This window comes from Cetorhinus maximus, chromosome 14, assembly GCF_964194155.1.
Source record: "Cetorhinus maximus chromosome 14, sCetMax3.hap1.1, whole genome shotgun sequence".
Taxonomy (NCBI): Eukaryota; Metazoa; Chordata; class Chondrichthyes; order Lamniformes; family Cetorhinidae; genus Cetorhinus; species Cetorhinus maximus.
In genome coordinates this window covers 8,310,394-8,336,690 of record NC_135892.1, presented here as the reverse complement: position 1 = coordinate 8,336,690, position 26,297 = coordinate 8,310,394, and the positions used below count along the sequence as shown (strand labels likewise).

Sequence of the window (26,297 nt, the reverse complement as noted above, 5' to 3'; positions counted from 1 at the left end):
ACATCTTAGAAAGCTCCTCAAATGAAGCCATATGGGTAGAACTTAAAAACAAAAAAGGAGCAATCACATTGCTGGGAGTGTACTATAGGCCCCCAAACAGTCAGAGAAAAATAGAAGAGCAGATATGTAGGCAAATTTCAGAGAAGTGTAAAAATAATAGGGTAGTAATAGTGGGGGATTTCAACTTCCCCAACATTAACTGGGTTAGTCATAGTGTGATAGGTTTAGAGGGAGTGGAAGCATCCAGGAGAGCTTTTTAAGTCAGTACGTAGAAGGTCCTACAAGAGAGGGGGCGGTCCTGGACTTAATTTTAGGGAATGAAGCCAGGCAAGTGGTAGAGGTATCAGTGGGGGAACATTTTGCAGATAGTGATCATAACTCCTTTAGATTCAAGGTTGTTATGGAAAAGATCAAGGATGGACCAGAAATCAGAGTTCAAAATTGGGGGAAGGCCGATTTTAATAAGATCAGATATATTTTGCCAGAGTGGACTGGGAGCAGCTACTTTTAGGTAAATCTGCATCAGAGCAGTGGGACTCATTCAAGAAGGAAATAGGGAGTGTACAGGGCCAACATATTCCAGTAAAGATAAACGGTGGGACCAACATATCTAGGGAACCCTGGATGTCGAGGGGTATACAGGATTGGATAAAGAGAAAAAGGGAGGTTTATGGCAGATACCGAGGGCTCAAAACAGCAGAAGCCCTAGAGGAATATAGAATGTGTAGGGGGGATCTTAAAAATGAAATTAGGAGATCAAAAAGGGGTCATGAAAAAACATTGGCAGGTAAAATAAAGGAAAATCCAAAGTTATTTTACAAGTACATTAAGAGTAAGAGGATAACTAGGAAAAAAGTAGGGCCCATTAAGGACCATAGTGGTAATTTGTGTGTAGAGCCGGAAGTCATAGGTAGGGTTCTAAATGAATACTTTGTGTCGGTGTTCACAAGTGAGAGGGACGACATGGGTGTGGAAATCAGCAGAAGGACTGTGATATAATTAAAGAAATTAGCATAGAAAGGGAGAAGGTTCTAAGTGGTCTGGTAGACTTAAAAGTAGATAAATCTCCAGGCCCGGATGAAATGTATCCCAGGCTGTTGAGGGAGGCAAGGGAAGAGATAGCAGGGGCGTTGGTAATAATTTTCAATACCTCTCTGGCCACAGGAGAAGTGCCAGAGGACTGGAGGACAGCCAATGTAGTACCATTATTCAAGAAGGGAGGAAGGGATAAACCAGAGAACTGCAGGCCAGTCAGTCTAACCTCAGTGGTGGGGAAACTATTGGAAGAAATTCTGAGGGACAGAATTAATCTACACTTGGAGAGGTAAGGATTAATCAATGGTTTTGTTAAGGGGAGGCCATGTCTGAACAATTTGATTGAATTTTTTGAAGAGGTGACCAGGTGTGTAGATGAGGGAAATGCATTTGACGTAGTCTACTTGGACTCCAGCAAGGCTTTTGATAAGGTCCCGTATGGGAGACTGATAACGAAGGTAAGAGCCCATGGGATCCAAGGCAGTTTAGCAAATTGGATCCAGAATTGACTGAGTGGCAGGAAGCAGAGGGTGATGTTCGAGGGGTGTTTTTGTGACTGGATGCCTGTGTCCAGTGGAGTTCCACAGGGATTGGTGTTGGGCCCCTCGCTGTTTGTGGTAAATATAAACGATTTAGACTTGAATGTAGGAGGGTTGATCAGTAAGTTTGCAGATGACACAAAAATTGGTGGGGCGGTAAATAGTGAGGAGGATAGCCTTAGACTACAGGAGGATATAGATGGGCTGATCAGTGGCAAATGGAACTTAATCCAGATAAGTGTGAGGTGATGCACTTGGGCAGGACAAACAAGGCTTGGGAATACACGATGAATGGTAGGACCCTGAGAAGTACCGAGGATCAGAGGGACCTTGGTGTGCATGTTAAGGTAGCGGGACAGGTAGATAAGGTGGTTAAGAAGGCATATGGGATACTTGCCTTTATTAGCCGAGGCATAAAATATAAGAGCAGGGAGGTTATGCTGGAACTGTATAAAACGCTGGTTAGGCCACAGCTAGAGTATTGTGTGCAGTTCTGGGATCCGCATTAAGGAAGGATGTGACTGCACTAGAGAGAGTGCAGAGGAGATTTACCAGGATATTGCCTGGGCTGGAGAGTTTTAATTATGAGGAGAGATTGGATAGACTGGGGTTAATTTCCCTGGAGAAGAGATTGAGGGGGGACATGATTGAGGTGTATAAAATTATGAGGGGCATAGATAGGGTGGACAGGAAGGAACTTTTCCCCTTGGTGGAGGGATCAATAACCAGGGGGCATAGATTTAAGGTAAAGGGCAGGAGGTTTAGAGGGGATGTGAGGAAGAATTTTTTCACCCAGAGGGCGGTGGGAATCTGGAACTCACTGCCTGAAAGGCTGGTAGAGGCAGATACCCTCATAACATTTAAGAAGTATTTGGATGTGCACTTGCGATGCCATGGCCTACAAGGCTATGGGCCTAGTGCTGGAAAATGGGATTAGAATAGTTAGGTCCTTGTTTGACTGGCGCAGATCCAATGGGCCAAAGGGCCTTTTTCTGTGCTCTAGACCTCTCTGACTCTATGACTATGAAACTATGGGGCTGAAATTGGGCTCCCAGGGAGGGATGATGCAACCACCAGAGGTGGAAGAGTGGGTTTTGAGTCAATGCGCATGACTTTCACCAGCCACAATTTTTTGAATGTTCAAACTGTAGACTCTGTCAGACACACAGCCCTCACTACAGCATTCATTGGAGGGGCGGGAGGGGGGTGGAGGATGTGTGTTTGTGTGTGTGTGTGTGCCTGCGTGTTTTTGAGATGTGCCCTTGATGACCCACGATGTGTTAATACTTTGGCAGAAGCTAGCACTGACAATATGCCTTTAGAATTTAGAGCCATAGAAAAGTTATGGCTCATAGAAAGAGGCCATTCAGCCCATCATGTCTGCACCGGCCAAAAAAGAAAAAAATAATTAGCCACCCATTCTAACCCCACCTTCCAGCACATGGTCCGCAGCCTTTTCCTTACGTCCCCTCTAATCTAATTTGACACAAAGCACACCCATGCTGGCTGTAGAAATCTCATTGTAAAACTACCTGAACACTCATTTGGTGAGGACCTTGAATTTTTCCCATTGTTTTTGTGCCATGGCTTCTTTCCGTGGACTGAACATTTACTTGTTCTCCTTTGTTTGGTTTGAATTTTAAATAATAGAAAGAAAGACTTGCCTTTATTATAGTGCCTTTCGCAACCACTGGACATCTCAAAGTGCTTTACAGCCAATGAAGTACTTTTGAAATGTAGCCACTAAGCCAATTTGCACACAGCAAGCTCCCACAAATAACAACATGACAGTGACCGGGTAATCTGTTTATGTGACGTTGATTGAAGGATTGGTCTGGACACCAGAGAGAACTCCCCTGCTCTTCCTCACACCAGTGTCATGGGATCTTTTAGATCCACCCAAGCAGGCAGATGAATCCTCAATTTAACGTCTCATCTGAAAGACGGCACCTCCGGCAGTGCAGCACTCCCTCAGTACTGCACTGTGGTGTCAACCTAGACTTTTGAACTCAAAACCCTAGAGTGGGTCTTGAATCTGGAACCTTCTGATTAAAAGGCGAAAGTGCTACAACTGCTGAACCCCATTGTTCCAAGAATTTTGCCTCAGGTTGGCTGCCGGCTCTACCATTGGAACACAGGAGCAGGAAGAGACCATTCAGCCCTTCAAGCATGCTCTGCTGGTAAGTGAGATGAAGAGTGATCTGTATGTTAATTCCACCTCCCTGTAACCAGTTGTATGTTAATTCCATCTACCTGTAACCAGTTGTATGTTAATTCCACCTCCTTGTAACCAGTTGTATGTTAATTCCATCTACCTGTAACCAGTTGTATGTTAATTCCACCTCCCTGTAACCAGTTGTATGTTAATTCCACCTACCTGTAACCTAGCCCAGCAAAAATGGCAAAAATCCCCCCGGATGTTAGCAATCTCCAGTGTAATTTTGACACAATGCACAAGAGACGAAACCAATTTCTAATCTAGCTACTGAGGGAAAGGGCAGTTTTCACTGGAAGATGCGACACCAGCATCTTCTCTGCTCCTGCCCAGGAAATCCCAATCCCTGTACTCAGAGATCCTCACAGAAATCCACTGACAGGAAGGGGACAGTGGAAAATCCAGGGATTCCCACACCGTAGGGCCTGACAAAATATCAGCAGTGACCCCAAAACCCAATTCCAATGTGTGACTTCTGTCGTGGGACGCTCACTTCAGCAGCTGTAGGTGCAGACCTCCAGTTCTATCTTGGTAAATGCACCAGTTTGATTTAAAGACTAACACTGGGGCCGGAGGGAAACGCGAAGCAGTTTGGAACTCAGTTACAATCTTCTTCTCGCACCTCTCGATCCATGAGGCAGACGAATTACTCGCCGACGTCTATTTCTGGAGCTTGTTTTTCCTGGAACAGGTTGCTAGCCTGGAGTCAGCTGGCTATAGTTTGAGGGGCACCACTTTGTATAAGTCATGGCTGACCCAGGGACTCTCCCGCTCTTACCGACTGCCATGGGAATGTGTTGGAAGGATCTTCAGGCTGACACTCAACCTGCTTGATAGCATTATGAACACTCCTTCTGTGGCCATCATGTCCTGGGGTGGCACTAGTAGCCCAAGCCTCTGGCTCAGATGCAGGGACGTTACCCAATGCGCCACAAGACCACCCTGTGTTTCGATACCCCCTCCTATTATTAAGCGAGTGATAGACTTGTCATTGGCTCTTACCCACAGTGCACCTCTGCCTTGGCGAATCATCTCCATCGGTCACTGTTTCTGGGGCTAACCCTAGGCTCTGCAGGTCTCCAGTCATGGTCTTCAAGCCATCCAGGCTGCATGTTCTAGTTGCAGGCCTCTTTAACAGAAAGTGAAGCAAATAGATCACATGGAACATAACATCAAAGGTCAACATTCATCCTTCAAGTCTGTTCCACCATTCTATTAGATTACGCCTGAGCTGTATCTTAACTCCATCTATCTGCCTTGAGGTCATAACCCTTAGATGCCTTTGCCTATGTAAAACCTATCAAACTTAGTTTTCAAATTTTCAAATTGACCCCTCCCTCAAGCTTCAACATCTTTTTGGGGAGAGAGTTTCAGATTTCCACTCCCCTTTTGTGTGAAGAAATGCTCTCTGACATCACCCCTCAATGGTCAAGCTCTATTCTGAAGGTTCTGCACCCTTGTTCTCAACCTGTAAATCCTTCCGACACATTGCCAATGGCAGGCTGGAAGAACGGGAGAGATTCCTGGTCAGCCACGTGATGGAAAGAAGGTTGAGGTCTCTACCATTCCCCGGATGAAGGGGTTGTCTTATGAGGAAAGGTTGGATAGGCTGGACTTATGCTCACTGGAGCTTAGAAGAATGAGAGGTGGCCTTATTGAAACATATAAGATCCTGAGGGGACTTGATAGGGTGGATGCCAAGAGGATGTTCCTATCATGGGGAATATAGAACAATGGGGCACACTTTAAAAATAAGGGGTCTCCCATTTAAGTTGGGGGTAAGGAGGGATTTCTTCTCTCAGAGGGCCGTTAGTCTTGGGAATTCCCTACCCCAGAGAGCAGCGGAGGTTGGGTCATTGAATATATTCAAGGCTGAGTAAAAAAAGATTTTGATTGACAAGGGGTCAAGGGCTAGAGGGACAGACAGGAAAGTGGAGTTGAGACCAAGATCAGATCGGCCACGATCTCATTGAATAGCGGAGCAGGCTCGAGGGTCCCAAATGGCCCACTCCTGCCCCTATTCCTTATGTCCTTATGTTCAAACACTGCTTTGTTAAGAATCTGTTTACAATGTCAGTAAAAGACAAGACCTTTGCACTAATGGTCATTAGCAATTCTGTTCTTGAGGCGCTATTTGCCTCTGTGTATTCCAGTGCAAATAATGTCGGAGTTATAATGGCTTACATAATAATGTTTAGTAAGGTTCGGACATGGAGAAGCAGCCATGTGCATTTGTTTGAATTAAACTAATGACTTGAGCTTATCAGTGTCAAATTACTGTGTCTGGATCCAGCATCATCATAAATGTTCATGGACTCTTCAACGTTGTTAGAAATATACTTCTAGAGCTAGTGACTGGTATTTAGTAAGCACTTAATAACAACAACAAAGTGTATTGATATAGCTCCTGTAATGAAGTAAAACATCCCAAGGAGCTTCACTGGAATATCTGCAAACAAAAGTTGGACACCATGGAAATGCTAGGATGTGACCACATGCTAGGTCAACGGGAAAGGCGTGAAGTAACCTTTTAAAGGAAGAGAGAGAGGTGGAGAGGTTTAGGGAGGGAATTCCAGAGTTTAGGACCCAGGCAGCTGAAGACATGGCTGCCAATGGTGCAGGGATTAAAAATCTGGGATGTAAATCGGAAGAACGTGGAGATCTCAGAGTGTGTTGGGATGGAGGAGATAACAAGGTTAGGGAGGGATTTGAAAACAAGGATGAGAACCTTTAAAAGCAAGGCATTGGCAGATCAGAAGCCAAGGGGAGGTCAGCAGACAGGGAGTGAACAGGACTTGGTGCAAGTTAGGATATAGATGGCAGAGTTTTGGATGAGCTCGAGTTTATGGAAGATGGGAGACTGGTAAGGGAAAAATGGAGTAGTCAAGCCTAGAGGTACCAAAGGCATGGATAAGACTATAAGGAACACTTAAGATAGGCACTATTGCACCAGGGTGACCAGTATTGAATGGGTTTAAACCATTGTAAATTACCTTGATATGCAGAGTTAGTTTGTTGAGTTATTGTTGATCAGGCAATGCATTTCTCTTAACATCCATCCTGCTGTTTGGGTTGAAGGTAGACCTAAGGGTAGAGGTTAGAATGGGACTGACGCTGGGAAGGGCTGCTGGTGCAGAGGAATGGTAAGGTGCTAGCCAAAGAACTCCTGAATAAGCTCCTGCCAAAGAGCTCTTGCAGTTGGCAAGATAGTTAGATCTTGCTCTTCCTCAGCATCTTCAGTATCTTCCTCTTGCTCATGGGGCTTTGCATCTTCTGGTTGCTCGATGGGTTGGCCCTCTGGTTGGTGAAGTTCTGGAGCATGCAGCAGAAAGCAATGATCCTTGAGATCTCTGGACACTTAATGCAGGTTGCCTCACAGAGCCACAGAGTCATTACAACACAGAAGGAGGCCATTCAGCCCATAGGGTCCATGCGGCTCTCTGTAGAGCAATCCAGTCAGTCCCATTCCCCCGCTCTATTCCCGTACCTCTGCAAGTTTATTTCCCTCAAGTGTCCGTACAACTTCCTTTTGAAATCATTAATCATTTCTGCTTCCGCCCCCCCCCACCCTTGTGGGCAGTGAGCGCCAGGTCATTACCACTCGCTACATAAAAATGTTCTTCCTCACATTCCCCTCTGCATCTCTTGCCCAAAATCTTAAATTTTCATCCTCGTACAATCAGTTAAAGGGAACAGATTTTCTTTGTCTACCTTATCTAAACCTGTCATAATCTTGTGCACCTCTATCAAATCTCCCCTCAACCTCCTTTTCTCCAAGGAAAACGAGCTCAGCTTCCCCAATCTAACCTTGTAGTTAAAATTCCTCATCTCTGGGACAATTCTGGTAAATCTCCTCTGCACTTTCTCAAGGATCCTCATATCCTTCCTAAAGTGTGGTGACCAGAATTAGACAGAAAACTCGATTTGTGGCCTAATTAGAGCTTTAACATCCCTACCATGTCCGTTTTAGGCAGCGGAAGCTTTGCTTGGAGAGGCCTCTGGCCTGCTCTGTCAGGGAGGCTTAGCGCAGATTACACTTCACCCATTACCCTCTGTGCTCGGGTTCCTGAGGGGCGGTAAGACCCCAATCTAGACAGGATAGATTTTGTGCCTAATCAACCATCTTCTGAACCAATGGTCTGGGTGAAAGTGGGAGGGGGGGTTGTGGTGGGAGAATGGGCATTGTGAACCAGCGCAGGATGAAGGCCTCATATTGGCCCAGGAAATGTAGCACAGACTTCCATGATAGGCTACATGTTCCTGTACACCAGCTGGGTGTTCAGTGAGTGAAATCCTTTCCTATTCACGTTGACTCCAAGCTTTCTCACTGGAGCATGCAAAGCTGCTTATTGATTGTAGTCCTCACCTAGGGCAGGCCTGGCAATTCTTCTTAATCCTAGAGCCTTGCCCATCAACTCTGTGGCCTCTTTTGTGATGGAGATGGTGATGGAGATCAGCTTCGGAGAACAATCTGCACCTGCCTAGGACACAGCTGATTGGCTAATGTTGCTGATATCACCTGGAATGACTCTGAGGCAAATTCGGGTCACATTGACTTTCAGTTCCAGGCAAGTAGGTGCAGTCGGTGCAGGTAAGATGAACTGTGATGGCCTCCTCCCACTGCTCCTCATTGAACTGCAGCTAGACCTTCTGGACCTCTACACTGGTGGAAGGCGAGGCCTCCTGTGGTTGAGTTGGTAGCACTCTTGCCTCTGAATCATGAAGTTCTGGCTTCAGGTCCCACTCCAGGCCTTGAGCACAGAAATCTAGGCTGACACTCCAATGCAGTACTGAAGGAGTGCTGCACTGTCTGAGGCGCTGTCCTTCAGATGAGGTGTTAAACTGCCTGCTCACGTGGATGTAAATGGCTCTATTTTAAAGAAGAGCAGGGGAGTTCTCCCTGGGGTCCTTGCCTGTATTTATCCCTCAATCGACATCACATTACCTGATCATTATCCCATTGCTCTTTGTGGGATCTTGCTGTGTACAAATTTCCTACATTATAACAGTGACTACTCTTCAAAAGTACTTCATTGGGTTAAGCATTTTGAAACATCTAGTGGTGGTGAAAAGTGCTACATAAATGCTCATCTTTCTTTCTTCCTTCTCCTATGAGCTTCCTTTTCTCGGCCAGTTCTTAGCAACTTGGACACTAGTCAACTCCTCCGCCTCCTCTCCCAATGACAGGCTATACGCGGCACTCATGGATCCAAATGGACATTTTTCCAGAAGTCCCTGGTCAAAAGTCCACAAAAGCATGAAACCTAGAACCTTCTTTTTCCTCCATAGCTCATTTTATTCGATAAGTGCTCTGTCATTGGTGAAAGTTAATAGCGTAGAAATGGGAAAGTTTACGGCAATATACCATGGGTATCGTTGCACATTTTACATCTCTTGTACCATCAGTGTTTACCTAACAGATTGCCCTCATGTAAGTAGCCCTAACCAACGGGGCCATTGAGTGAGCCCATGTGAAAGGGAAGTGGGACCCCACATGCAGAGTCAGCTCTGCTAGCTTCTTGTTCCTTACCTTGAATTGTAACACAGATGACAGCTCGGTATGAAGGGGACTCAGTCTGAGCTTTGCCGTCATCAGTTCCTTAGAGATTTCTTCCTTGTTGCTTAGATGGTCTGCGTAAAGAATACAAAGAGGGTGAAGCACAACCACGTTCATAGGCACTAAGAAATAGGGACAGAGTAGGCCATTCAACCCTTCGAGCCTGTTCCACCATGCAATAAGATCATGGCTGACCTTCGACCTCAACTCCACAATCCCCATATCCCTCGATTCCCCAAGCACCTAAAAATCTCTGCATTGAAACGACTCAACAACTAGGCATCCACAGCTCCCTGGGTTAGACAATTCCAGAGACTGACAACCCTTTCTTCGCAACTCAGTCTGGGATGGCTGACCTCTTAGCCCTGAGACCAGGGTAACCAGCCTAGAAGGGGCATTTTGACGTGGGGCCAGGCTGGGTTCTGGTGACCAGAAGACCAGAGGGAGTGGGGGCGGGGAGGGGTGGTGGTGGGGCTGAGGGGTTGCATGCTCGCAAAAAAAAAGAAAGCAAAGAGACAAAGGCAAGAGGAGACTCCCGGGCTCGGTCTCCCATGGACTGACCTAGAAATAAGGGAGGCAAGCAGTGGGAGGAGGCCATCACAGTTCATCTTACCTGCACCGACTGCACCTCCTTGCCTGGAACTGAAAGTCTACCTCGCGGAGGCTGAGCGTCAACTCGCAGACACTTCCTCCTACCTCTCCCTGGACCATGACCCCACCACAGAACATCAAGCCATTGTTTCCAGGACTGTCACTGACCTCATCTCCTCTGGAGATCTTCCTCCTACAGCTTCCAACTTGATAGTCACCCAACCTCGGACGGCCCGCTTCTACCTCCTACCCAAAATCCACAAACAGAACTGTCCTGGCAGACCGATCGTGTCAGCCTGTTCCTGCCCCACGGAACTCATTTCTCATTATCTTGACTCCCTTCTCTCTCCCCTTGTCCAGTCCCTTCCCACCTACATCCGTGATTCCTCTGACACCTTACGTCACATCAACATTTTCCAGTTCCCTGGCCCCAACCGCTTCCTCTTCACCATGGATGTCCAATCCCTCTACACCTCCATCCCCCACCAGGATGGTCTGAGGGCCCTTAGCTTCTTCCTTGAACAGAGGCCCGAACAATCCCCATCCACCACTACTCTCCTCCGTCTGGCTGAACTTATTCTCACACTGAACAATTTCTCCTTTAACTCCTCTCACTTCCTCCAAATAAAAGGTGTGGCTATGGGTACCCGCATGGGCCCCAGCTATGCCTGTCTCTTTATGGGGTATGTGGATCATTCCTTGTTCCAGTCCTACTCCGGCCCCCTCCCACAACTCTTTCTCCGGTACGTCGATGATTACTTCGGTGCTGCTTCATGCTCTCGTCGGGACCTGGAAAAATTTATTAATTTTGCTTCCAATCTCCACCCCTCCATCATTTTCACATGGTCCATCTCTGACACTTCTCTTCCCTTCCTTGACCTCTCTGTCTCAATTTCTGATGATAGACTGTCCACCAATATCCATTACAAGCCTACCGACTCCCACAGCTACCTCGACTACAGCTCCTCACACCCCGCTTCCTGTAAGGACTCCATCCCATTCTCTCAGTTCCTTCGCCTCCGTCGCATCTGTTCTGATGACGCTACCTTCAAAAACAGCTCCTCTGACATGTCCTCCTTCTTCCTTAACCGAGGTTTTCCACCCACGGTGGTTGACAGGGCCCTCAACCGTGTCCGGCCCATATCCTGCGCATCCACCCTCACGCCTTCTCCTCCCTCCCAGAAACATGATAGGGTCCCCCTTGACCTCACTTATCACCACACCAGCCTCCGCATTCAAAGGATCATCCTCCGCCATTTCCGCCAACTCCAGCATGATGCCACCACCAAACACATCTTCCCTTCACCCCCCTGGCGGCATTCCGTAGGGATCGTTCCCTCCTGGACACCCTGGTCCACTCCTCCATCACCCCCTACTCCTCAACCCCCACCTATGGCACCTCCCCATGCCCATGCAGAAGATGCAACACCTGCCCTTTCACTTCCTCTCTCCTCACCGTCCAAGGGCCCAAACACTCCTTTCAAGTGAAGCAGCATTTCACTTGCATTTCCCCCAACTTAGTCTACTGCATTCGTTGCTCCCAATGCGGTCTCCTCTACATTGGAGAGACCAAACGCAAACTGGGCGACCGCTTTGCAGAACACCTGCGGTCTGTCCGCAAGAAAGACCCAAACCTCCCTGTCGCTTGCCATTTTAACATTCCACCCTGTTCTCTTGCCCACATGTCTGTCCTTGGCTTGCTGCATTGTTCCAGTGAAGCCCAACGCAAACTGGAGGAACAGCACCTCATCTTCCGACTAGGCACTTTACAGCCTTCCGGGCTGAATATTGAATTCAACAACTTTAGATCTTAAACTCCCCCTCCCCCCATCCCCACCCCGTTTCTCCCCCCTCCCTTTTTTTTCAATAATTTATATAGATTCTTCTTTCCCCACCTATTTCCATTATTTTTAAATCTAAAACTAAAACTTTGTTAGTCTTTCCACCCCACCCCCACTAGAGCTGTACTTTGAGTGTCCTGCCATCCATTCTTAATTAGCACTTTTCTTAGATAATATCACCACCTTCAACACCTCTTTGATCCTTTTGTCTGTGACATCTTTTGATTATCTGCTCCCATCACTGCTTGCTTATCTCCACAATCATCCCACCCTCAACTTCTCTCTCCCCCCCCGCCCCCCACCTTAGACCAGCCTATATTTCACCTCTCTGCTAACTATACTCAGTTCTGCCGAAGGGTCATGAAGACTCGAAACGTTAACTGATTTCTTCTCCACCGATGCTGCCAGACCTGCTGAGTTTTTCCAGGTAATTCTGTTTTTGTTTTAGAAACAAGGGATGTGGTTCAAACAGTCAAGACAAGGGACAATCCCTTCAAATGCTGGACAGTTGGTCACCCTGTCTGAGACTGTGACCTCATGGCCTGAATTTTACCCTTGGCAGGCGGGCGTGATCTGCAGGCCCGTGACCAGTTGGGAAACAGGCCGCTGCCCAGGATTGGCCACTGGCTGGCCAATTAAGGCCTGCCCAGTGTGAAACACGTCTTCCCATTGGCCGGGAAGGGCCAGGCGAGGGTGGGGTCCTGTCAGCTTAAAATCAGCACAGGCAGCTCCTTGAAGGCTGCCAGGGAAGGACGTATTTACTTGCAGCGTTCTGAATAACAAAGCTACGGCTGCAAGTGCGGCTGGAGATGCCAGGCAGGAGGGCAGGTCTGGTGGCCACTCAGCCCCGCCCCCCCCCCCTGCTTTCGGACGAGTGCCTCGCGGTCCTCCTGGAGGAGGTGGCTGCCAGGAGGGACACCCTTCCCCAAAGACATGGACGGAAGAGGCCACTGCACCTTACGAAGAGGGCGTGGGAGGAGGTGGCAGCCCTGGGCAGCAGCCATGACGTGGTGCGGCGCACATGGGCACAGTGTCGCAAAAGGTTTAACAACCTGCTGCGCTCGGCAAGGGTAAATACGTGTTGGCATGGATCAGTGTTGCAGTGCTCAGGACCGCCACCTCCCCCATGGAGGGGTGTTAGAGTCTCAGTGCCGACTGTCAATGATGCCGGAGCTGGCCAAGGGGCTGAGCCCTGGCTGCTTGGACTGAGTGCCTTGTGGCTCGAGGGCCACGACTCTGATCTGCCCTGCAAGGTGTTCCTCAGCTGGGGTTGGCCAGGCTGCAATGGGGCTGCAGGTAAAGAGGGGACTAATCAATGCCCCTCTGTCCTTTCAGGAGAAGGTGAGCCATAACAACATTGAGAGGTCACAGGTAGGCAGAGGCCCCCCAAACCTCCTGATCCTACCCAGAATCGAGCAGGATGCCTTGGAGCTGGAGAGGCACCAAGCTCCTCGGTCAACCGGTCGTGGAAAGGCTGGTGTGTCAGACGAAGGTAAGAGTGCAGTGCACAGAGGTGAGAGTTTCAGATGCTGCAAACGTTCTTGTGTAGTCTCATCATTGATGGGAGCCTCAAAACTGGATTCCCCATTGATCATTGGAAGACGATGGCACCATGATGCAGATCTCCACTGTCTCACCAGGGTGCATGGCATGCACAGTGACAGTGTGATGACTTTAACTAATGATACGTCCATGTTCTCCCTTAGATTCAGCAGCACACACTTTTATGCAGGACCCCGAAGAGCCACCTCTGACTCCAGAGGTCTGCCAGGCTCCAGATGCACCTGCGTCACACCCGCTCTCTGAACCAGGCACCAGCGCAGATCCCAGCACCTCAGTGAGTGTTAGATCCTCAGCTAGAATGTCAGAGAACAGTGGTGAGGACACTTCACACTCACTTGAGGAGCAGGCAGAGGCAGAGAGTGCCCAGGGCGCCAGCAGTTGGAGGACAGCTGGAGACCAGGACGATGCTCAGTCAAAGGTAGATGATGCACCTCTGGAGTGGTCCATTAGGCGGCAGGTGCTGGATGTCCAGGGGATGTGTGGGAGGATCTGGTGGAGATCCATGAGGGTATGCGTGCCATGTTCTCCGTTGTGGAGGAGTCCATGTGGAGCATGAGCACTGCATTGACCCTCATGGCCGAGTGTACTGCCTCCTCCATTGAGAGAGTGGTGACTCTCATGGAGATGCAGCCTTCAGGAACAGAATCAGGGGATCCTGGGGCAGTGCTCGGACCTGCAAGCCCTCACCCAGGCAGTGACGTTCATGGAGTGGAATCCCTTCGTGTTGGCGAAGGCACCCGGCTGACCCGCTGGTGCCTCGATGGTCACACGTGTGCAGTCGATTACACCCTGGATGTGGGGGAACCCGGCAATCACTGTAAAGCCTCTGGCTCGCTCAGCCTGGCTGGCCTTGTCCATATGGAAATGTAAAAATGTCATTACCTGCCTGAACAGAGCTTCTGTCACCAACTTGACACAACTGTGGACAGCTGATTGGGAGACTCCACACAGATCCCCCACTGACCACTGGAAAGAGCCTGAGGCATAAAGGCTGAGGGCCACCATGACCTTCAGAGCCACTGGCATGGGGTTTCCTCACACACAGTTGGAGGTGATCTGAGGCCCAATCATCAGGTAAATGGAGGTCACGGTCTCCCTGGAGAGGCAGAGCCTCCTTCGGCATTGCACCTCGGACATATTGAGGTAGCTGCATCGCTGCCTGTAAACCCCGGCAGCAGGAGAGTCACATCTTCTGCGGCCCCTTCCACCTTGGACTCTCTGCTGGCCCTGCACCCCTGGTGCCTGCGCCTCTCCTCCCACAGGTCCCTCCCCTGGAAGCTGCATTGGGACACCCGGCCTCCTCTCCCTTCTGCCCCTCTCTTCCTCCTTAGAGCAGGTGCCACCAGCGGAGACCAGGGTATATGAAGGCTGACAGATATCTGGAAGGGTCGACACGGTCAAAATCCTCCGGGGGCCTTGGAGACGCCAACGAGTCCTGAAATGAGGCTTAGAAACGCTAACGATGAAGCTCAGAACAGAAATGAAGCTGTCAATTTCAAATAAGCAACCAGCAGCAAACTATCTCCTAAACTCCTCACTGCTCACACTGACAATGCTGCTGACCCTTTTTATCCCGCCCTTGGATGAGCTGTTGCAAAATGTGGGCTGCCCGCCTGCCCGTTTTGCCTGTGTGGCGAGCGTGAAATTGCACGGGCAACGGAAAATCAGGTTCAATTGGGTCTTTAATGGCCTTAAGTAGCCTCTTAATTGATGGCGGCTCCGACACCCGCGTGTGCCACCGACCTGAAGATTGCACACGTGCGGGATGATTTCAGGATGCTCGCCTGACGTCGTCTCACACTATTTTACTCCCGATCGGGTCGGGTGCGCGCTCACCCACGAGGCGCAAAGTTCTGGCCCCAACGCTTTGATCTCCCCAGCCAAGGGAAGCAACCTCCCGGCATTTATCCCGTCAAGAAGAATTTTTTTATGTTCCCAGCTGTTCACCTTTCATTCTCCTAACCTCCCAGAGCGCATAGACATGGTCTGCTCAGTCTCTGCTCATAGAACAATACCCTCATCCCAGGATCATCAGCTCTGAAGAAGAGTCATATGGACTCGAAACGTTGACTCTGCTCCTCTCTCCACAGATGCTGCCAGACCTGCTGGGTTCTTCCAGTATTTTCTGCTTTTAATGACACATCTTCTGCTTCAGGATGCCATTATTGACCTAACTTTATTTACAGAGTGGGCAGCAGAGAGGGCAATATAACAAAATGGTCAGTTCGCACACTATACTACAGTCATTGTAAATATTCCAAAAACTGACGGTTCCACGATGTGAATCAATAACTATTTGCTCTGCGATTATGGGGTAAGTTCCTGTTATCTGGAAAGTTGGTGTTAAGCAATGTTGTGGAAAAAGGTGAGGAGACTGATACAACACATTAAGCACTTTACATATCTTATGACACTCTTCCCAAACAGAACGTTCTGGAAAAAAACAACCTTTTATAAGTAGTTATTCCAAAAATAGTCCCATAGAGATGCTAGGATAACTATTTTTATGAGTGTACAGGCAACTGATAATTGTGAGTAATTAATGCCTGTGACTTTACTCACAAAGGTGCCTCAGATCCCTTGTTGGTTTTGTAGCCTAAAACCAATTCAAGAACATTACACACCTCTATAATTCACTCTATCTGTAATTTAATACCTGTATTCAGTTCAACTTAAAACTTCCAGACTTTACAAAGGCTTCATTGACAGTCCCTTTGTTGGTACTTAACTGGAGAAATTCCTTCTTTTCCTGTCTGACCCTTTTTGGTTTATTTGCTGTGGTTATTCTGGACCATGAAACCAGCCACTTGTTATTTAGTGAAACATACTGGCTGAATCTGACTGTCCGCCAGTCAGTCCATCGGAATGGTGATCAGAGTTAAAGATACCAGTACAACTTAGCCCCAAAGGGTTACCCCACTCAAACCAAATTGGAGCTTTTATGTGCTGAGATATAAGTCAGATTAACAACATAAAACATGTTTCATTCATAACCTTTGCGAGAAATAAAGATGTTATGGATCATTTTTATATGGCCCTTGATGGCTCAGTGAATTCATGCAGCATGTGTGTAGTATTTATCCATATAGGTGCATTTATATAGCACCTTTCATGACATTACAAAGCGCCAACGAAGTGCTTTTGAAGTGCAGTCAATGTTGTAATGTAGGTAACTTAGCAGTCAATTTGCACACAGCAAGCTCCCACAAACAGCAATGTGATAATGACCAGAGAATCTGTTTTTGTGATGTTGATTGAGGGATGAATATTGGCCAGGAGACTGGGAAAACCTCCTCTTCTACTCTTCAGGATAGTATCGTGGATCTTTCATAACCACCTGAGAGTGCAGACAGTTTAATGAATGGTTTCCTTCATTCCACCTTTGGCAGCCCTGTCGTCAGCTTCTTTGATCCTAAGCTCTGGATTTCCCTCCTTAAGCCTCCACTCTCCTCCTTAAAACCTACCAATGAAAGCAAACTCTGTTTCCCTCACCACAGATGCTGCCCAACCTGTTGCGTATTTCCAGCCTATTCTGCTTTTATACCATAAAACCTACCTCTTTTGTCACCTGTCCTAATACCTCCTTATGTTGCTTGGTGTTGTATTCTGTCTAATAACGCTCCAGTGAAGCATCTTGAACGTCTTGGCAGGCCACGGTGATCAGGGCCAGTTTCGCCTTTCTAGCCACACCTACCAAGGTGCCCATTTTCTAGCGCGGTGAGAAACCCCGCCTGGAATGACTGTCCCCTCAGTGTTGGGCCTGCAGAGGAGAATGTGCCATCTACTGGAAGGGCAGTGGCAACTTAACATGCAACACAGCACCTGCAATGTGCATGGGACAATAGCAGTCAACTCAATCTTGGCTGCATTCTCCTTCTGCACAGAGGAAGGAAAATCCTTCAGGTAAGCATCTCAGGCAAGACAGAGTCAACACCTCCAACCATCAATAAGGTGGCTAAGAGCAGGACTGCAATGCCACGACCCTGCAGGCTCCAGATGTCTCTCCCTACACTCTGAACATGCACATCTTAATCCCAGGCCCTATCAGATTATTTTGCATCTCTTACTAATTCGCGTGGATTTCCGAATGACTCCTTGCACTAATCTGGCGCAGACGCAATTGGGAAAATAGGGAATTGAGCTTTAATGCCTGGCGTTCACCCTGCCAGGCTGCTTGGGCACTCATGTAATTGTATTGAGCTCCTTAAACTATGGGTGGAATCTTGTGCCCTCCTCCTGTGGTGAGTTTGGTGGCGGGAGGGCATTTAATCAGACGGGTGGGGACCCCACTGCCTTCCTGCCTCCACCCCTGATTAAGTTTGTGGCAGGAAAGCCCACGAATGGCCTTCCCCCTCCGTGCCACCAATTGAGGCCCTTATGTGAGCAATTAATACCCAATTAAGGCCCTCATCCCACCACCAATGGTATTAATTTAGCAGCAGGTAGAGGGCTTGTCATACGGGGAGCGCAGCTGCTTCAGGCCTCCTGGGAGCAGGTGGGGTGGCACCTCGTAAAAATGCACTCAGTGCCTGATTGAGGAACCCAACATTGGGTTGGGTGGGGGCCCTTGAGAGCCAAACCCTTGCCCTTACTTCCGCAGCCCCCTCCCCTACCCTTCTCCCCCCATGACCCCCACCCCACGATCCACACCCCCTCCCACCATAACCTGGGATCTAGTGATTATACTTGGCCTTGGGTTGGTGTCATACCAGCAGCAGACACCAACCACCCAGTGGCACTGCCGTTCAATAGAGCTGCCGGCCTCCGATTGGTTGGCAGCTCTCGGCAGACGGGGCTTCCATCCATGGGGTCCTTGATCCTGGGGGGAAGGCCCATTGCTGGTGGGTCCAGTGCCTGAGTGGAACAAGGTACAGTAGCCCATTCCGTAAAACAGACAACGCGGGACTCTCACTGTCTCTCTAGCTAGTGGCTGAGACCCTTGTCGCCTCCACAAGATTCCGCCCTATGTGTCTTCTCTGCAAATCTGACTAACAGGTTTTGACCCTATTAACATCCCATCCTGCGGACAGATGGGGATGCATGGCGCTCCCCTAAAATGTCTCAGTCGGTGACTTTAGGATCCGGTGATTCTCTGGAGGGAGTTCGAAGAATTGTCCATTTCCTCCTAATTCTTCATGAGGTTGAATGGAGGTGAAATTTCTTTGGTGGTTGCTGATGAATGTCCTTTGTGTGGGTGAGAGGAGATCTAAAGAAACCTGGATTGAATTGTTCTCTCCTGTTGGGATAATCGTACGTGAAACCCCATACGACACTGACATGTGAGACGAAGGCAGATGGTTATATTGAATCCAAGTTATATGTCTCCTTCTTTCTAAATTATGTGCCCTTCATGACTCTCTCTGGCGATGCAGGTATCTCCCCCACCCTTATTGCCCCGCCCATCTCGCCATGTTGTTCTGAGGTGTAAGTGGTCCTTCCTTTAAGCTTGAAGGTGCCATTTTCTTCCTGGTTCACATGTCAGGGTCAAATCATTTCCTGCAGCCAGCCCATGCCATTTTGCTTGGGAGATTGCAATGATCCTAATGAACTTTCTCCATGACCTTTTTTCTGCTTGAGTGTAGTGTTTGTAATGAAAGATCGCTTTTACACTCCGGCACGCCTTCCATTGAGAAAACGGTCTCATTGTCCTCGAATCCCTTTTTGTGCACATTGCCAGTCAGTACGTGTCTCCTGAGAACCAAGTTTTGCTATCCTCACACTGGCACGGATTATATGTCTCACCTTTATACCATTATCAGCTTCATTTGGCTCAGATCCCCTTGCGTCTCTTGTGCATTTACAAGATCTTCCTGTTGCTTTGCGCAAGGCTACCAAAGGCACGAGTGGACAGAGCACAGATTGAAGATGACTTTGTGTGGCAGAATCCCAGTGTTAGTGATAAACTGTCACTAACTACGCAACGCTAATCTCTGTGGCAAACCATTTATTTTCAACCACAGAATCTCATACAAGAATTCAGAGTTTGGGTGTGGCTCCACACCTGAACCCTGTGACACTTTTAAGGCACATATTTAAGGCATGTCAGCCGTAGGTCAGTGGTAGCTCTCTCACCTCTCAGGCAGAAGATTGTGGGTTCGAGACTCAAACCAGAGGCTTAAGCTCAAGAATGTAGGCTGATGCTCCCATGTGCCATCTTTCAGATAAGACATTAAATCAAGGCCCTGCCTGCTCTTGCATGGTACTGTTTCATAGTACTGCAGGAGAGCTTTCCATGGTGTCCTGGCCAATATCTGTCCCCTAACCAACAACGCTCAGAAAAAGATTAATGGGCTATTAGTGCATTGCTGTTTGTAGAATCTTGCTGTGCACAAATCAGCTGTTAGTTGCCTGTTATTGAAACAATGACGAGTCTTCGGAAAGTACTTCATTGGCTGTAAAGTGCTTTGGGATGTCCTGAGCTCCTTAAAGGTGCTATATAAATGCAAGTCCTTCTCTTCCTATGTTAGACTAGAGGGATAATGGTTCCAGAGAGGGGTGAGAATAGTGCTCAATGCAAATAAATATGCAGCAAAGCCTGAAAGCGGATCGCCACCAGAGGACCTGTGAAGCTTGATGCTCCCCTCAAACTAACCCATCAGCCAGTTTCAAACCAAAGGGGAAACTTCATACTAAATTAGCAATGTGAATATCTTCACTGGGAAAGAAATACTGGCTCAGATGGTTATCTGCCCTGAAATCAAGCTTTTGAACTGGCGATGGATGAATGGCTGAGGCTTTGCTCTATTCTGCGTGTGAATTTGATTCCTAGGAATGGAGATTTGCAGCATTGAGTGAGAGGGCAGCACAATGGGCTGAGAAGGAGAAGCAGTGAATAGCAGAAAACTAGCTGATAGCTCTTGGGATGGCTAATTAGTCGGCGTATTAATGTACAGTGGCCCAGATTGCGGGACGGGGGTGGGGTTTACTTGCACGAGGAAGCTTTTTCCCTTCTTTGATCTCCCTCGTTGATAAAAAACATGAACGAGCACGTTGAAAAGAAAACTTTCCTTCTCTTTGCAAAGCGGGGGAGGCTTTTCTTTAGTGCGTGGATGTGAAGAAAAGGGGAGGATTTTTTTTTTATAAATAAAAACTTCTCTCTCAGAGACTGGCCATCTGCCTTGCAGCCTGCAGCAATGGTACCTGATATCACAATCCAGTCTCTCAGTAGCTGTGGCCTTTCCCTGAGAACACAGCAGGTACTCTTCAGCCAGCAAACAAAGGCAAATGTCAAGATACAGGAAAAGCTCAGACTAACAGAGAGCTGATTGACATCTACACAAGATCAAAGAGGGATATTTACCAGGTATTTGTAATTAAAATGCTAATGGGGGTCAATAAAGGAGCCTGTACATGGGAGAAGGAGGATTGTAAAACACACACACACACACACATTTCTGCGCACACATACGCACACTACCATCTAAATTTGTTCCATTGATTTCATTTATTTTTAATCGCTTCAAATGGCAGAGTGTTTATTCTATATAAATACTGACACCTGATTCCTATCCTGCAGGCAAGCTGCTCTCTGCATCATTGGCTTTTATTGATATTATAGGGGCTTCCATTAGGCTCAGGTTGACAGCACAATCACCTCTGAATCACAAGGTTCCAGGTTCAAGTCTCACTCCGGGGCTTGAGCACAAACATCAAGGCTGACGTTCTAGTGCAGCTCTGAGGGAGTGCTGCACAGTCAAAGGTGCTGTCATTTGCATGAGATGCTTTAACCTGCTGAGGTGGATATAAAAGATCCCATGATATCATTTCGAAAAGGAGCAAGGGGAGTTCTCCCCAGTGCCCTGGCCAATATTTATCCCTCAATCAACATCACAAAAACAGATGATCTGGTCATTATCACATTGCTGTTTGTGGGAGCTTGCTGTGTGCAAATTGGCTTTTGCATTTGAGACATGACAACAGAGTCCACACTTTAAAAGTACTTAATTGGCTGCAAAGCGTTCGGCATGTCCTGAGGTTGCACAGGGTGCTATATAAATGCAAGTCTTTCTTTTTCCATACGTAAACTTTTTGAATAGGACTCTATGGTACAGTGCTCGATGAATCATTGCCCGTGTGAGATCTTTCGATTGCCGTCCAAAGTGACAAAAAGCTCCATGGTGGCACTCTTTAAACTGGCTATTCTTTCTATTTACAACACAGCTGGTATTTGCCAAATGGCCTGTGGAGAATGCTGGAGTTTCTGCCTTATCTCGGTTTAATCAACTATTTTCCAAAAGGCGCTTGGCTGAATATCGCTCATTCATTATTTCTGGGGCCCTGTTCTTATTCAACACATTAACAGCAAGATTTGCTTCGCTAAGGTTACACCTGATGCATATTAGCATTAAAGAGAACTCACTCCTCTTACAAACACGGTTAACATACGGCACACTTAATTTAACACTTTGAGGAACTACTGTAGTAGCTTTCTTTAAATGACAGAATTGTAGTCTTTATTTCAATAAAACCCAAAACAATAACTAGAGGTCCACAGTTTAAAATCATTGGCGAAAAATCTAAAGGGGGTGGGGGGTGGGGGATGAGGAGAAATATTTTCACTCAGAGGACTGTCAAGGTCTAGAATGCTCATCCTGAAAAAGTGCTGGATACCGATTACATTAATAATTTTTTAAAGGCATTTGGACAGGTATTTGAGCATGAGGATCTTATAGAGTTGTGGACAAAAAGCCAGGTCTAAGTACAACTGCTCTTTCAAAGGGCCAGCACAGACACAGTGGGCTGAATGGCCTTGTTTGGTGCTGTAAGTTTCCAGGATTCAGTGAACGAATTGTAGAGAAACGTCATGATGGCTACTGGATGATAGAAAATATTTCTCTTTGAATGAAAGCGGTAAAGAACATTTGGTTCCAAAGGAACTATTGCTGGCCTGCACGGATTAGGATCAGAGCCCAGATTTGAAAAGCAGTACATCTTCTGGAAATTTGGCTCTACTTACTCACCCAAGTTCTGTCTGGTGAACTGTAACAAGTAGATGTCCAAGTTGAAGTTTTTTGGAAAAGAGTGTAAGTTATGGCCGTAAGTTATTTCTTCCTAATTAAAAACACCCATTGAGTTGAACAAAAAGATATGCATTTCCAGCAAAATTGATTTAAAGCTTGAGGTTTAATCACCCGAGATCTGTGTGACTGACCACAGACATGGATACTATTGCAGCATTCACACCGGCCTGGCACTATGTCACCTATAATACACCGACGTGCACAATAAGGAAGATAAACCAGCCTCAGACTAGCAGGTTAAGAGAATGGACTGTGCACTGCTTAATGGCTTGACGGTTTAATCAATGGATCTCCCATCCTGTGGGTCTAAGTGTATGTAAACTAAGGGAGCCAACTTTCTAATGGAATCAATGCACCACTTATCCTGTGGAGTTAATGTTTGTTCTTTGAGTTCGGAGAACAAACTGCATCACAACGTTTTTAACTTTAATTTCAGGGGTTTCCTGAATTTAAGATTGGTAGTTAAGTCAAGATGTAGTAGAGATCGTGTGGTGCTCTGAACCATGAAGCTCTGGGTTCAAGTCTCACTCCAGGGCTTGATGGCCAAACAACGTATGATTATAATGTAGCCAAACAGGCTGATCATCAACCTACAAATCCTTCTAACACATGCCAATGGCAAGTGGTAAGAGCGGGAGAGAGATTCTTGGTCAACCACGTGATGGACAGAAATTGGAGTCTTTACCATCGTTACCCACAGCTCCAGGCTACAACACGCATGTAAAAGTGGCTGTTGCCACAGCAACTCATGGGGTGGGGTGGGGTGGGGTGGTGGCTTGGTTGGTTGGTGTAGATCAGATTGGTGCCAACAGGACAGGGGTTGATTCCTGTTCCAGCTGGGGTGGATTTGGGGCCTATAGCGTTGCTCTGCCCATGATGGAGATCGTGGAGTTGGACCTACCTTTGGGCAGAGAAGTCAAGTTGTGGAAACTTTGATGTATCCTTTTCTCAAGTTGGGAAACATGCTTCATTGCTGCTGACAGAAAGCTTCCATTATGTTGCAGTGCCAGCACTTACCTTGTATGTTACACACCGATCTTAAAGCACAATCTCAAATGGCTTTCACGGTTGGCTACCTTGAAGTACCTCGAGACAATTTTCTGATGCTTGGTGTTTTGGTGCATTGAAGGCACCTGCACTGGATTCCTTCCAATGTGATTTTAAGATACGCCCTAACGTGCATTTAGATAGCACCTTTAATGTTGGTGACATTCCAATATTTTTCAAAGATATGACCGATCAGGCCACCCTTGCATTGCCAGCTGCTACTGTCTAAAATCAAAGGTGGGATCCAGGCATAAGACCAGTTTCATTGGACACCCCCTGCGTCTGGCTGGCGTTACATTTTACGTTGAGGAAAATAAGGCGGGACGGTGGGGACCAGAGTTTGCTTTATTTAAATGGCAATGCTGTGTACGTGCCTGTTCTAGATCCATGCACTCAACAAACCCCCACCTCCCCCTACACTCTTGGGGGAAATCCACCCAGATGCAAAGCAACATACAAGAGGCAATGAGTGTGCTGCCCTTATTTCCTATGCTTTGTGCCCAGGAGACTGTGTTTCCCTAGTGCAAACTAAACAACAGCTTATATTTAACTAGCGTCATTAACATAATAAAACGCCCCAAGGTGCCTCACTGGGCCTTTTATAAAACAAGGTTTGACATCGAGTCACATGAGGAGATATCAGGCCAGACGACCAAAAGCTTGGTCAAAGAGGTTGGTTTTTAAGGGGTGTCTTAAAGCCGGAGATCAAGGTAGAGAGGCGGAGAGGTTTAGGGAACGAGGGAATTCCAGAGCTTAGGGCCCAGGCAGCTGAAGTACGGCTGTCAAAGATGAAACGATTAAAACTGGGGATGCCGAAGAATTCAGAATTGGAGGAGCACAGATATCTCGGAGAGTTGTGGGGCTCAAACAGAGTAAAACTGTCTCCTTTGTCTCCAGTAAATTACTTTCTAGAGGAAAATGGTTAGTGGAAATGTGAAATGAGCAGCAAAAAACAACTGGAATGAACAAACTCTAACAAGCTTCACTGACTCATGGAACATTCTTACTTTTAGCATCTATGTAATAAGCCCACTCCTTTGTGGTGGTGGGGAGGGGGGGGGTATATATTGTAGACCCATGCCCTGTCCCCGGACATGCTGGGATTTCTGACAGCTCCCAATGGATGGAACCCTGATGGATCAGGTTCTGGGACCCGACATTGTGCAACTGCTTTCCCTTCCACCAGCAATCTGAAGCCTAGTGTCCCTCAGCTTTCAGAGTTCTGTCAGAGCTTGGAGTCAGTTAGATTATTATGTTAATAAGGTGAAGATCACCTTTGTAATGTTAAGAGGAAACACTGCTTTTGATCAGAATAATATAAATCATTCTGATTATAATTCAGTAAAGTCTACCATTAAAGCACACTGTAAGGTATTTATTGTATGGCCCTGTTCCTCTCCCAGGGTGCCAGTGGATCATTTGGTGTGTGAACAGGTGATTGGGTTGTAAAGGCAACCTGGGATCTGCACTACTGTCACCCTCCAGGCCCATTCAATGTGACTCTCTCTCACTGAGTTTTTCTCTGTGCCCCTGACAGAAATACTGAGTCTTTATGCAGCCTACTTAGCCTGGCGTGATTAAGACTGGTAACTAGCTCACTGGATCTAATTCTGACTTTGAGCACTAGTCTGAAATGGGCAATATTCATTCCATTGACTTCAAAAGGGTGTCTGTATTGCACATTCGATAAAAGGTCATGTAACCACCCCCACCCACCCACCCACCACGAGGTAGTCACATGCGGGGCACTGGGCAGGGTCAGCCTGGGGTGGCTCCCCTCAGGATGAGAAGAGATGCCCTTGGAAGGCTGGGGTTGGAGCCTGAAGTCCGGAGTCTGGCCTGAAGCAGAGGGGGTGAAGTCTGGAGCTCAGAGCGCAGCTGGGCAAACTAGGGAGGCGAGATATAGAGAGAGTGGAGATAGAGAGAGAGAGAGCAGAGAGATCAGGGCAGCAGCAAGGAGCAGGAGCAGAAGTCTGACAGCGTCTAGGAGCCCTGACCGTGAGGGGAAAATCTAGCCTTCATGTTGCCTACTTGCCATGTCATTGACTAAGACCAAAGCCTCTGACAGCGGCTGGAGCATTGGGAAGTGGCAACGGGGCAGGCAAACAGCTGCTGGAGACCTAGGCGGACTGGACAGCACCCCTGAGTTCGAGAGGCCGCAAGGAGAGGAAGATCCCCTTCGTGTCCCCGAGACAAAGTAATCTGGTTCCCACGGTCACGGGACATGAGCAGGTGAAGCTTCATTGAACTCGGTTGATTAGAGATCAGGAGTTAAGCTCTTGATGGTAAATGGGTGGATCCCGTCATTGTAAATAGTTTGTTCACCTAAGTTGAGCTTTTCCAATAATGTTCATCAAGATTTGAATAAAGAACCCCTGTTTTATAATCTTGTGCAGTCCGTGGCTTCAACCACATGTTACAAAAGAAAGAAAATAATTCTACAGAAAGCTGATCAAAAAACAATATTGATAAATTCAACCATGTTGCCAATGTCAGACTTTCATAACCAAAAGTAAGATTTTAATTTAAACACTTCATGACTGTGCTTCTGGTGCCATGTATTTCTATAAGAGTTTTCTGCAGTCGTCAGTGAAAGAGACACATTTTAATAACCATTGTGACATTGTAGAGAATTTTGCAAGTTCCCCCCCAAAAAATTATCATGCAGAGGTTTAAACTATTTGCCATAATTCCGCTGTTGCAGAATAAGAAATATTTTGACTTATCATGCTGATTATCTGTAATTTTTTTTATTCTTTCATAGGATTTGGGCTTCATTGTAAGTTTAGCATTTATTGCCCATCCCTAATTGCCCTTGAATCCCTTGGCATTTTAAGAGTCAGCCACATTGCTGTGGGGTCTGGAGTCACATGGAGGTCAGACCAGGTA

General features: G+C 47.3%; 1 protein-coding gene across 1 annotated transcript in view; it reads right to left on the bottom strand.

The window, feature by feature from the left end:
* Positions 1–26,297, bottom strand: part of LOC144689991 (uncharacterized) — a 79,328-nt gene that overhangs the window by 46,467 nt on the left and 6,564 nt on the right. The window contains exons 2-3 of the mRNA XM_078557530.1: positions 9,320–9,420; positions 4,792–4,918 (exon numbers count right to left, since the gene is read on the bottom strand). Of these exons, the coding sequence (XP_078413656.1) occupies positions 4,792–4,918; positions 9,320–9,420 (228 nt within the window). The remainder of the gene's footprint in view (positions 1–4,791; positions 4,919–9,319; positions 9,421–26,297) is intronic.